This window comes from Giraffa tippelskirchi, chromosome 5, assembly GCF_054371585.1.
Source record: "Giraffa tippelskirchi isolate mGirTip1 chromosome 5, T2T-mGirTip1v1.2.pri, whole genome shotgun sequence".
NCBI classification, from domain to species: domain Eukaryota; kingdom Metazoa; phylum Chordata; class Mammalia; order Artiodactyla; family Giraffidae; genus Giraffa; species Giraffa tippelskirchi.
In genome coordinates this window covers 153,348,006-153,361,518 of record NC_137279.1, presented here as the reverse complement: position 1 = coordinate 153,361,518, position 13,513 = coordinate 153,348,006, and the positions used below count along the sequence as shown (strand labels likewise).

General features: G+C 39.7%; 1 protein-coding gene across 4 annotated transcripts in view; it reads left to right on the top strand.

Moving 5' to 3' along the window:
- The window catches only part of IL23R (interleukin 23 receptor), a 75,054-nt gene extending 61,835 nt beyond the window's left edge, over positions 1 to 13,219 (top strand). For 2 of the 4 annotated variants that reach the window (XM_081490718.1, XM_081490719.1), the window contains exons 10-11: positions 3,025 to 3,115; positions 12,629 to 13,219. In XM_081490718.1, the coding sequence (XP_081346844.1) occupies positions 3,025 to 3,115; positions 12,629 to 12,643 (106 nt within the window). In that variant the 3' untranslated portion in view covers positions 12,644 to 13,219. Of the gene's footprint in view, positions 1 to 3,024; positions 3,116 to 6,796; positions 7,937 to 12,628 lie in introns of those variants that run through there. The other 2 variants (XM_081490717.1, XM_081490716.1) reach the window with 1 other exon arrangement.
- Positions 13,220 to 13,513: the final 294 nt, after the last annotated feature.

Sequence of the window (13,513 nt, the reverse complement as noted above, 5' to 3'; positions counted from 1 at the left end):
TCTGCCGTAAGGGTGGTGTCATCTGCTTATCTGAGGTTATTGATATTTCTCTCAGCAATCTTGATTCCAGCTGTGCTTCATCCAGCCCAGCATTTCTCATGATGCACTCTGCATATAAATTAAATAAGCACAGTGACAATATACAGCCTTGACAGACTCCTTTCCCTCTTTGGAACCAGTCTGTTGTTCCATGTCCAGTTCTAACTGTTGCTTCCTGACCTGCATACAGATTTCTCAGGAGGCAGGTCAGGTGGTCTGGTATTCCTATCTTTTTCAGAGTTTTCCACAGTGTATTGTGATCCACACAGTCAAATGCTTTGGCATAGTCAATAAAGCAGAAATAGATGTTTTTCTGGAACTCTCTTGCTTTTTTGATGATCCAGCAGATGTTGGCAATTTAATCTCTAGTTTCTCTGCCTTTTCTAAAACCAGCTTGAACATCTGGAAGTTCACAGTTCACATATTATTGAAGCCTGGCTTGGAGAATTTTGAGCATTACTTTGCTAGCGTGTGAGATGAATGCAATTGTGCAGTAGTTTAAGCATTCTTTGGCATTGCCTTTCTTTGGGATTGGAACGAAAACTGACCTTTTCCAGTCCTGTGGCCACTGCTGAGTTTTCCAAATTTGCTGGCATATTGAGTGCAGCACTTTCACAGCATCATCTTTGAGGATTTGAAATAGCTCAACTGGAATTCCATCACCTCCACTAGCTTTGTTCGTAGTGATGCTTCCTAAGGCCCATTTGACTTTACATTCCAGGATGTCTGGCTCTAGGTGAGTGATCACACCATTATGATTATCTGGGTTGTGAAGATCTTTTTTGTACAGTTCTGTGTATTCGTGCTGCCTCTTCTTAGTATCTTCTGCTTCTGTTAGGTCCATACCATTTCTGTCCTTTATTGAGCTCATCTTTGCATGAAATGTTCCCTTGGTATCTCTAATTTTCTTGAAGAGATCTCTAGTCTTCCCCATTCTATTTTCTTCCTCTATTTCTTTGCACTCCTTAGCCTTCTTCAATCATTTTTCCCCCCAATATGGTGTTAGTAGAGATCAATGCCTAGCTATTAAAAAATGAGACGAGACAAGCAAGGCCTTTGATGTCGTAAATTTTACTAGATGCACTATTTCTAATCTGTTAATAGAGTTGTTTGATATGGCAGTCTCCAAGTTCATCCAACGATGCACAAATATAACACATGTGAATGTTCTTTACCTAACTGGCACTGAGTTTCTGTGTCTTTCTATTACTTGCTTCATGAGATAATCCTTGTTTCTTTGAAATTTATAATCAAAATGCAGTAGAAAGATTCAGAATGAGCTATTCTAAATAAAGTATACTAATGATTTTTTTAAATTTACATAGGCTTTCTTCTCAAAACCTAAGTTTTTAAATTACAGATTAATGAACATATCCCTGGTACCCTTGTAAAGTGGGAAAACTAATATGGAACTTTATTTTAGATTGTTCTAAAATATACTTGATTATAAAACCCTTTGTAATATCTTAATATTCCAACTTGTACTACATAAGAATATTTGTACTGTTGTCCAAAGGTGTCCTAGATAGTATGAAATTTTAAATATCATTGTTTGTTTGTTACTAACTAAAAATTAAATTCCTACTGCTATTGAAAAATAAGAAAATAAAACAATTCTTTGCTAATTTAATTATATAAATAAGGTTTCTTTTGAGAAGATGAAACAAGAGATAATTCCAATATAATTATTTTACATATAAATAGATACTGTTATTTACTATAACTATGCATTATTTATAAAAGCCATATTTCAGAAATAAAACCAAGAAATGGAGGGGAAAACAGTTTTAAATATAATGAAAACAAGAGTGGGTATATGTATATATATATTAATATATACATATACACACATATATTTTTTTTTCCTCACTGTATCAGCATGCTGTATAAAAACTTCTACAGTATCATGAACTTACCAATTTGGTTTAATTTTAGGTATGCTAAAGGAGTATGAAATAGTAAAAGAAACTGAACCATAAAACATTGTATAAATATATGTAAAGAAACTACTTTTATGCTACAGTTCAAGGTCAAGTTGAGCTAGCAAAGTCTGTGCAGCCATTTTGATTGTTAATTAGTAAAAGTTCTTACAGAAGCTGCATAAGCAGATAAGCAAGCCTAATCCGTGTGGTGCATTGTTAACATGTAACAATGTGCCAGAGCTCACTGTAGTCTCTTCTAAGCTCCCAAGCTAAGCTCCCGAGACAACCTCTTTGCTCAAATCAATTTTTACATAAATGTAGAAAGTGCTTTCAACACAGTGGCAGTGCCAAGGGGTAGCTTAGGAGGAAAAGTGGGGTGTTCATGGCTTCTCCCTCTTCTTTCTGTCACACAACCCCAGAGATCCTTAATAAGTACACAACCGAAATAAAAACTGGTGTTCTCACTGTGCCATACAACTGCAAGACAACTTCCCCAGGCTCTTACTCCAACCACATAACGAAAGTTTGTGGCTACCACTCTCTCTCAACCTTATTTAGAATCATTACAATTAGAGGAGCTCAAATATTATAGTTTTCTTATATGACATTGTTTTCTTTAATATTTCTTTATGGTTATGCTCCCCTTGGAAAGTTTTACAATTGTCCCTGAAGTTTTACAAATACTAATACGTTAGTATTACGTATTTACAAATACATTAGTTTTCCACACTAACGTCTCCACTTACAATAGTTTGCCATATTCAACGTGTGTATAGTTTCACTTCCTGGGTGGTTCTCCTGCTTATCTTGAATCTAGCATGAGTGCTTTGGAATGTTCCAACTCCTTAGAGGCACAGCAATATGAAGAAGAGGAAAATCTGAAAAGATACTGAATCAACGTCCCACATAACTTTTAAAGAGATAGAAATCTTAGTTCCTGCATTGGAAATTTTAATTTTTATTATGCATTCTATTCTAGTTTATTTCCTAATCTCCAAAATGATTGCCTGCATCAGTCCTCAAGTAAGATACTTATTCTAATGTGTCATTTTTTGTTTTTTAGAATTAAAAGAAGAATCTTATTGCTAATACCAAAGTGGCTTTATGAAGATATTCCTAATATGGAAAACAGTAAAGTTGTGAAAACACTTCAGGTAACCAAACACCATTAAGTACAAACTAAATGGCAGCTGAGACCAAGAGCACAGTCCAATAGTTAAAGTAGAATTTCCATTCAAATAAATGTGTGTGCATATTTGCACAACTGTATAAACATATGCAGAAATAAAATTGTACATATTTCAGATCATACTTAAGAGATGAGAGAATGGATTAGGGGAAGAAAAGAGAGATGGAAGAAAGAAGCAATGCCATTCAAAAGAGAAAAGTGAAGGAGAAGATTGTAAGCCAGGTGCCAGAGCCACTTGGTGGCCAAACAATTGGTAGGTGTCCCCAGGGACCGAAGGAACAGGGAAGAAAATCTCAATAGAAGGAGCCTCAGAGACACAAAGGGGCTTCTCTTTTACACGAGTTGGAGAAGCAGGTGGAGCCCAAGGTAGACACTACTTTGCTCCTGAGACCCAGTGGAATTCAAGAAGATGGATGTGAGGAGACTGTGGCAGATGGCATCCCCAGGGGTAGGTCAGGTCTCCAGTTCAGAAAAGACTAGAAGGTTGTCCCGGGAAGACCCTGAGGCAATAGGGGATCTTGCAGGTTTTGAAGGAGCAGCAGCTGGTTATGGAGGAGGGGGAAGAATATGCTATGTGTGCTCCTACACTTTCTGGCTCTCTGGCCTGGCTGTCAAGGGGCTCAAAACTCAGTTGATTGGACAGACACATCATCTAAGCATTGAAATGTAGCAACGTAGTATAGTGAAAGAAATGAGACCAAACCTGATGAGAGTGTAGAGGAAATATAAGAGATGGAAAGGAATTGCTCAGGAGAGACAAAGAACATTCAAAATGGAGAGTCTACATGAGCAAAGGTACAGAGGTGAGAAGAGCCTGCTGGGTGTGGCTTTGTGGAAACATTAGATGTGAGGAGTGGGTGGAATAATGTGGGAATGCAGAGTGGTCGCACAGAGTCAGACACGACTGAAGTGACTAAGCACTGCGTGTAGAGTGGGATCAGGGCACAGGAGGCCTTGTTATGGAACTCAGACCTCATTCCGCCAACCAACAGTTTTCAAGCTTAAATTTATTTTTAGCCTAGGGACCCTTTGTTCAAATGATGTTGAAGTAGACAAGTATTTGCAAAACAAGTAAAAGTGTCTCTATCTGGAGATCTAGTGAGCCCACTAATCAACTCCTTTCAGGGCCCCAGATAAGTCCTTAAGGCAACAGTTCTCAGCCTTGACTGCATTTTAGAATCCCGATTCCCAGGCCACAGTCCAGGATCTTTGGGGGGAAGGCTGATGTGGGGAGACCCACGTGTCAGCATCTTCAAAGTTTCCCGTGTGAATCCACTCCACAGCCAGTGTTGAGAACACTGTTAAGGGTTTGAAAACTCCTGTGAGAAATTAGCATTGTGAGGGGTGGGCAAAATGTCAAGAAGCAAGGGTCCTCAGCACTGACTTTGTAGAGGGCGTATAAGGAGTGTAATGTGCCTATGGAATATGACAAGGAGCAGGTCACTGGTGGTCCCATCCAGGGGTTCAGTTAGAAGTGAATAAAAGATAAGGAAGTGGGGATGGACATGAAGGCTTCTTTTGATGAGTGTGGACTGGAAGAGAAGTAAGAAAGGGGCTATGCTGACACCTGGTCAAATGCTCTCAGTTCTGATGGTACTGATGCAACCTATGTATAACAATAGCTTCCGAGCAATATGGACTCAGAACTGTATTTGTACTAAATTGGATGGGCTTGAGAGGACTGGTATGGGGCAGCAGAGGGAGGCCAAGGATTGATCAAGCAAGACTATGAAGGGTTGAGGAGGAAAGGCCTACCATGAGCAGGAGGAGGGATCCTTGTCTCTGGATACTTAAAGGAAAGTGTGTAGACGTGGTTGACTCTAAAGGAGGTAACGTTGTACATAGTGGAGGGGTGGTCTGGAATAACTGAACACATATATAGAATAAAGTAAATAGTTAACAAGCACACAGTCAGTAAACTACAGCTGATAAATACTGTGATCTTGATATTCATTCCACTTAGTCACTCTGTCTTGTTCCCCCACTAGTTATCCTGGGGAACTGGGAACCTTCTGTGGCTCAGACAATCGTCCCTGACCTCACTGTGATCAGATTCTCCTCTTCCTTTAGTGTACTCATTCTGGAATAGTCCCTGTTGCTTTGTATCCTTCACTGGGGTCTGACCCCTATGTACTTTTCCGTTCAGCTGCCAACCTGAAGAAGGGAAAACACCCCCTTCCTCTTGGTTTACTATAGCAAATCTAGTTCCTTTGACTTCATCTGATCCACGACTATATGTCTGCCCTTCCCAACTCAAACCTAGCAAAGGCCCTGGGGAGGCTGAGTTGAAAAAATTTGAATGATATTTCACCCTGCTTTATTCAAGGTCTTTCTTTTGCCAAACTTCCTTCCCATCCTGAGCTCTTGGAATTCGAAATGAACCTTAGGGTTTCCTTCAGATGAGGTTTTGCTTTCTGCCAAAAGACTAAGCGGTGGTAGTCTAGGCATTTCAGGCTACTCAACAGAATACCACAGACTGGGCAGCTTAAGTGGGAAGTCCAAGATCAAGACACAAGCAGATGTGGTTCCTAGTGAGAGCTCTCTTACAGATGGCTGTCTTCTTGCTGTATCCTCAGATGGCAGTCTGAGAGATCAGCTCTCTGGTGTCTCTTCTTGTGAGAACACTAATCCTATTTATGATGGCTCCACCCTCATGATCTAATTACCTCCTAAAGGTCCCATCTCCTAATATCATCATGGGGTTCAACATATGAATTTTGGAAGAACTGAAACATTCCATCATAGTGGGCAGCTATAATTTTATAACTGTGTTGGGTGGAAGTTACTTGTCCTGGGAAGCCAGCCATCAGGTGGAAGGCCTTGAGTCCTTCTCTTACCAGAAAAGTCATCAGGCTTTTATACAAATAAAAACTTTCTTCACTTACCCTCCTGATTGATCACCACAGACATGTCTGAATTGTGAGCAGCTGCCCACCTTTAAGCCACAACCCAAAGCATTTACCACAACTTTATTCTCAAATGGAAGCAAAACAGGATTCTCTGTGCCCTTCCCCCACCTTCTTTTCAATTCAGTTCAGTTCAGTCGCTCAGTCATGCCCAAAACTTTGCGACCCCATGGACTGCAGCACGCCAGGCCTCCCTATCCATTAACAACTCCCGGAATTTACTCAAACTCATGTCCATTGAGTCGATGATGCCATCCAACAATCTCATCCTCTGTTGTCCCCTTCTCCTCCTGCCTTCAATCTTTCCCAGAATCAGGGTCTTTTCAAATGAGTCAGTTCTTCACATCAGGTGGCTTTTATTTAAGCAACAAAGTATTTTCTTCTAGTAAAGTTCTATAATATTACAAAATATTCCAAAATTTTAAAAGGCACTGAGATAATATGCAAGTTAACAAGCAAAAGGCTTCTTTCTCTTTAAAATTCATAAATAAAGACATGTGCTTACAGCATGGATCATTTTTATTACTCCTTTCCTTCAATTCCTTCCTGGGAGAATTTAACAAACCTCTGGAATGGAGCAGAGTAACAAGACAAAAGGAGGAAATCATATGGGAAGAGAAACACTATGAAGAAAAGCAAGAGGGAAAGGAAAGTTGAGGGAGAGCAAAATTCTAGTCCTTATTTATCCAGTTTGCCCCTTTAAATGTCTTTTGTAAACTAAAAGTGTCTTTCCTTCCTAGGAAAAAAATGAATTTATGAATAATAATTCCAGCGAACAGGTCCTATATGTTGATCCAGTGATTACAGAGATAGAAATCATTCTCCCAGAAGAAAAACCCATGGGCTACAAGAAAGAAAACACTACAGGATGCCTGGAGAGAAAAGAGAGCCTGGAGAAGTCACTACTGACCAACACTACAGTTGTATATATTCCTGATCTCAACACTGGGTATAAACCCCAGATTTCAAGTTGTCTCACTGGGGGAAACCATCTCAGCAATGATGATGAAACAGCTTCCTCAACTCTGGAACCACCAGCTGATTCCTTAAACTTGGGAAACAATGCCAGGTTTAAAAAATATCCTGATTTTGCTTTTTCTGTCTCAAGTACAAATTCACTAAGCAACACACTATTTCTTGAAGAATTAAGCCTCATTTTAAATCAAGGAGAATGCAGTCCTCTGGACACGCAAAACTCAATAGAGGGGGAAACTGCCATGCTTCTGGAAGATGCATCACTGAATGAAACTATTCCAGAACAGACCCTGCTGCCTGATGAATTTGTCTCCTGTTTGAGGAGCATGAACAAAGAGTTGCCATCTATTAATTCTTACTTTCCACAAAATATTTTGGAAAGTCACTTCAATAGGATTTCACTTTTAGAAAAGTAGATTTGTGAAGTCAAAAGCTGCCTTGCAATCTGAAGAGGGCTCTCTCTCTCAACACAACTTTAATTCTGCCCAATTTTTTTTTATTAGAGAATTAATATCCAAAGATGAAACATACTTCATAGCCACAAAAGCAGCAGAAATATTAGAGAAGCCTTCTGTATTTTAAAATATGTTTCAACTATATCTTTTAAAAATTTTCCTCATTGCAAGGCACTAAACAGATCTCTCTGTATGAAGGATAAATAATGCAAAATATATGGTAATGAAATAAATGCTGAAAATAGTATTTTTAAATCTAGCTATTAGTATTTGCTTACAAGAGGAAAAACAAGTTTAACTTTCATTTTATTACTTAGTAGATAAGAATATAGCCCACAAACAACAAAACAAGTAAGGGATGGAAACAGAGGAACAATTAATTACAAGCAAATTTGGAAAACTCAGCAGTGGCCACAGGACTGGAAAAGGTCAGTTTTCGTTCCAATCCCAAAGAAAGGCAATGCCAAAGAATGCTCAAACTACCGCACAGTTGCACTCATCTCACATGCTAGTAAAGTAATGCTCAAAATTCTCCAAGCCAGGCTTCAGCAATACGTGAACCGTGAACTTCCAGATGTTCAAGCTGGCTTTAGAAAAGGCAGAGGAACCAGAGGTCAAATTGCCAATATCCGCTGGATCATCGAAAAAGCAAGAGAGTTCCAGAAAAACATCTATTTCTGCTTTATTGACTATGCCAAAGCCTTTGACTGTGTGGATCACAATAAACTGTGGAAAATTCTGAAAGAGATGGGAATACCAGACCATCTGACCTGTCTCTTGAGAAACCTGTATGCAGGTCAGGAAGCAACAGTTAGAACTGGACATGGAACAACAGACTGGTTCCAAATAGGAAAAAGAGTACGTCAAGGCTGTATATTGTCACCCTGCTTATTTAACTTATATGCAGAGTACATCATGAGAAACGCTGGGCTGGAAGAAACACAAGCTGGAATCAAGATTGCCGGGAGAAATATCAATAACCTGAGATATGCGGATGACACCACCCTTATGACAGACAGTGAAGAAGAACTAAAGAGCCTCTTGATGAAGGTGAAGGAGGAGAGTGAAAAAGTTGGCTTAAAGCTCAACGTTCAGAAAACTAAGGTCATGGCATCTGGTCCCATCACTTCATGGGAAATAGATGGGGAAACAGAGGAAACAGTGTCAGACTTCATTTTTGGGGGCTCCAGAATCACTGCTGATGGTGATTGCAGCCATGAAATTAAAAGACGCTTACTCCTTGGAAGGAAGTTTATGGCTAACCTAGATAGCATATTGAAAAGCAGAGACATTACTTTGCCAACAAAAGTCCATCTAGTCAAGGCTATGGTTTTTCCAGTGGTCATGTATGGATGTGAGAGTTGGACGGTGAAGAAAGCTGAGCGCCACAGAATTGATGCTTTTGAACTGTGGAGTTGAAGAAGACTCTTGAGAGTCCCTTGGACTGCAAGGAGATCCAATCAATCCATCCTAAAGGAGATCAATCCTGGGTGTTCATTGGAAGTTCTGATGTTGAAGCTGAAACTCCAATACTTTGGCCACCTCATGTGAAAGGTTGACTCATTGGAAAAGACCCTAATGCTGGGTAGGATTGGGGGCAGGAGGAGAAGGGGCCGACGGAGGATGAGATGGTTGGATGGCATCACCGACTTGATGGACATGGGTTTGGGTAGACTCCGGGAGTTGGTGATGGACAGGGAGGCCTGGCGTGCTGCAATTCATGGGGTCGCAAAGAGTCGGACACGACTGAGCGACTGAACTCAACTGAACTTACTCTATGTGTGTGTGTGTGTGTGTGTGTGTATTTTTCCTACTACTTTCTTTTCAGGTATTAAGAATGTGATCTTCCTTGTTTTGATTTTGGACTGAGAGAGTTGTAAACAGTGATGTTTGGAAATCATAAGTGGTTGCCTTCATTCTAGTTAAGAGTGACGATGTTGTTCTTCTGTGGTGTAGCTGATTTGCTAATTACACTGTAATAGACTTATTGAGGTAGAAGAAGCAGGATCAACAAGGTGTAATTATTTATTTTGTATTGGATGTCTGTCAGAATATTATTGTAAAAACAGGTGTATTTCCAAATCTGGGATGGCAATACTTGCCACACCTGTCACTGCCCCATAGTCCATGTCTCCTATAAACACCACTTACACATCACCACGTGCTTTGCTGCTGGCCCTAAGGTGACCTCAGAATCCTCTTAACACAGGACTCCTGATGGCCACAGCCAATAAGGGCTGGGGCTGGAGGTGAGCTCTCTGCCAACCAGGTCAACATTGGAAGTGGGTAATCTTAAAAACACAAAATGCATATTTTTAAGCTGAGAAATGGTACCCAGCAGACTTTTCTATTATGATTAATTTTTACATCAAGGGGAAATTTTTTCTAATGATCAGAGCCATTTGAAATTGAGTAGATTACCGATTGAATTTCTCTTCCTCTTCTAACAGTTGTTAACGATAATTTATATTCAGATTAAATAGTTTAATTTTACTGTACCAAAGCAGTTAATCAAAAAAGGACCAGTGTTCAGGATATTGAGCAAGCTAGATGTTTTGTCTTGGCTTTTGAAAAAAAAAACCTCGAAGTAGTTTTGTCATTAGATGTCCCCATGAGGAGGATGACCAAATATCCTGTTTATCCTGGTTTTTTGTTAATTGTGGCCAGTGTGCCCTTTCCTTCTCAGAAGCATCCCTTTGGATGATAAATCATTTGGTCATCCATCATTCTATTTATGAAAACTGCTAATGTCCAACATATAATTTATCACAATTCATTTTTTTGGCTTTTTTTTTTTTTGACAATCCTCTTTATTTTACTTTATATCATTTACTAAAGCCATTGTGCTCCAAAATGAACATTACTGTTAGTGTAAAAAAAATGTATCTTCTACTGTAAAGTTCTATTCTATTTATCCTAAAATATGTATATATTTGTTGTATTTTACATATTCTGAAAGCTGTATATTTTAAATCACTAACAAAATGCAAATATTAAATATCTTGACTTGTAAATGATCATATGCTTTTGCTTTATTCTTACCTAAAAGGAGAATATAATGAAGCAAAGATGCAGGTAGTATTTGAGATAGAGATAACAAAAGACCAAGATGAGTCTTTGATGTTTACCAATCTTATGAAGAGATCTGTTAACAAGTGAAGAATATTTTCAGAATATATTTCAGTATAAGTGTAACCTGCCACACATCAAAAAAGCTTTTGTCAAGCTTAAAGGATCGAAGCATTATTTGATCCTCTGTGTTTGCTTTCAATGTAGTCAGTGCCTCCTTTACGACATCTCCTTCTTGCCCCCCCTGGAGCATGAAGGAGCTGCTTTCTCTTGTTACCACCCACATCACATTTAGCACAGAGGAGACACTGATAGTTCCATCCATGCCACTGACCTTGTTGGTCCCAATGGACTAAAAATGGAGGCTATGCTTACAACCAAAGCAACATGCCTGCCATTGTCCCAACTCAGAGAAAAACTTTATTGCTTCATCACCATGCAAACTTGATCAACAGAAAAGGGTTTTCTTTCTTTGATTCTTTTATTCAACAAGTTTTCACTGAAGCATTGAAGGCCCCTACTCTGTGTAAGACATTTCGAATTAATATGCTCAGTTGCTCAGTTGTGTCCAACTCTTTGCAGCCCCATGGACTATAGCCCACCAGGCTCCTCTGTCACGGGATTTCCCAGGCAAGAATACTGGAGTGGTAGCTATTTCCTCCTCCAAAGGACCTTCCTGACCCAGGGATCGAACCCCAGTCTCCCGTATTGCAGGCAGATTGTTTATCATCTGAGCCACCAGGGAAGCCCTGCCTTCCCTGAATTGATATCGATGTTAACAAAATCAGCCAAGTCCCTGCAGCCATGGGGCGTCTATTCTAGGAGCAAGAAGCAGAAAATCATTGCCCTTCAGGGAGCTTATATTTTGGTGGGGAAGGAGGTGATGATAGGAGATGGAGAGAGGCAGAAAAAAAATATAGAAGAAAAATGCCAGATAATGAGTGCCATGAAGAGAGGTAAAATGGGATAATGTAGTAGAGAGGTGCTTAGTGGCCACTCTGTGCTGGGCAGTCAAGGAAGGTCTCTCCCAGGAAGGAACATTGACACTGCAGTCAGAGTCACTGGTAGGAGCTGCATGTGAGAATCAGCTTGCCACTGACAGGTCCCTTTCATAGAAGAATTCTCCAGTAGTTCATGTCTCTACTTCGTTCCCTCTTGGACAAGTTGCTCCCAACTGCAGCCCTTTACCACCTTTCCCTTCCTCAGCTGGAATTTTCTGTAGCTTTAGGGGACAAGTGTGTATCTTTTCATCTTTCCATCCAGATCTTGGACTTACTTTCTTTCTCTGAGTCTCAAAGTCTTGCTAAGTTTCTGCTTCCAAAATGAATATGTTAAACTTATTGGTGTGGATTAAAGAGAAGAAGGAAGAAAGAAAGAGTGAGAAAAAGCCCCTGGAGATACCACTGAGTGGAAAGAAAGGGAGAGAAATAAAAAGAATGAAAGGTAAACTAATACACAGGATGCTGAAGCAAAATGGAATGCCTTGGCTCTGGACAATACTGAAGCTGATTAAGAGATTTCCAGTATCTTCTTTGGCACTACCTACCTTTTCTTACACAGAAGCAATATGGGGTGGAACAATCGAAGTACAATTAGAGGGTATCTTCTTGGGGTGTATGTGTGTGTGTGTGTATGCTTTATCCTTTTTTAAATTAGGAATTTGTTTTTACCAGAGTTAGAAATAATATCGATGGGACTTCCCTGGTGGTCCAGTGGTTAGGAATCTGCACTCAATGCAGGGGGCCTGGGTTCGAGCCCTGGTCAGGGAACTAGATCCCGCATGCTATGACTAAGAGCCTCCACAGCCAAATAAATTAAAAATGAGAGAGAGAGAGAGAGAAAGAAAAGAAATAATATTGATGCTGTAAGAGGGCTTTAGCATTCTAGCATGTGGTTCTTGGGTAACGTGGGTTGTTGTTTGGCCCTCCGGGTTCAAACAACAACCCTGCTTTTCTTTCCTTATATTTTCAGTCCCTTTGACACAGAGGCAGCACATGACTGTGGCATAGGGCAGAAGTTTTCAAAAGTAAATTTTAGCAACTGACCCCTTTTCTCCACTGAAATCTGTTGCAGAAGCCTCAAATATAAAACAAGTGAAAGCTAATCTTCTGTTGAAACAGAGGGTGAAGTTCGTGCCTGTTCCACTGCCCCTCCTCTGCCACTGCAGCAGTAGTACACAATGAAAATCCAAGGCTGAGGAATCTCTAGTCCACACCTGGTGATCTGGGTCCTAGCCCAGCCCTGAGAAGCCTGTACCTCAGGATTGTACTAACCTTTCCCTCTCAGCCACAAGGCTGCCACCCAGACAAGGGGACCAGAACTCCCTGGAGCCTCCATACACTCTGAATGACTTAGTAAAAAGCTTCCTCTCAGAGACTGCTAATAGAGGCGGTACTATATGCAGTAATTAACTTGTTTCTTTCCCATTATTTCATCATAAATGTCTGGGTTTGTGCAAGTTTATGTTCTCTTTGTGATCACTAAGAATAAAATATTGTGTTGTGAATATAATTAGATTTTATAAACCCAAAGACTGCTGAATGTACTGCAGCCTATCTCTCTATGAAATAATTATACCAATTATAGGAGGTGATGTTTTAATGGAAAACATTACCCACTTGGCACACTCTGCTGATTTAAAATAAAAGAAGTGATTAAAAACAATTTATGGATCTCTCTTGGGTAAGAGCATGAAACCAATATAAAATAATTGGATTCTGATTCCTGGAGTGGATTGTGTGGAACTTTCTTGGATGCTATAGTTAAGGCAATATTATAAGAAACTTTAAGAAAGGTTTGATAGAATGCTATTATGTCTCTTTCCCATTGCTAAGATTATACCATTAAATTCCAATTAATGTTTCATGTTAGGATTCTAGCTATTTTTCTAATTTCACTTTTCAACTTAATTTAGGATAAATACTCTGCGTCTCTTATATACAGAATTTCCATCAATTT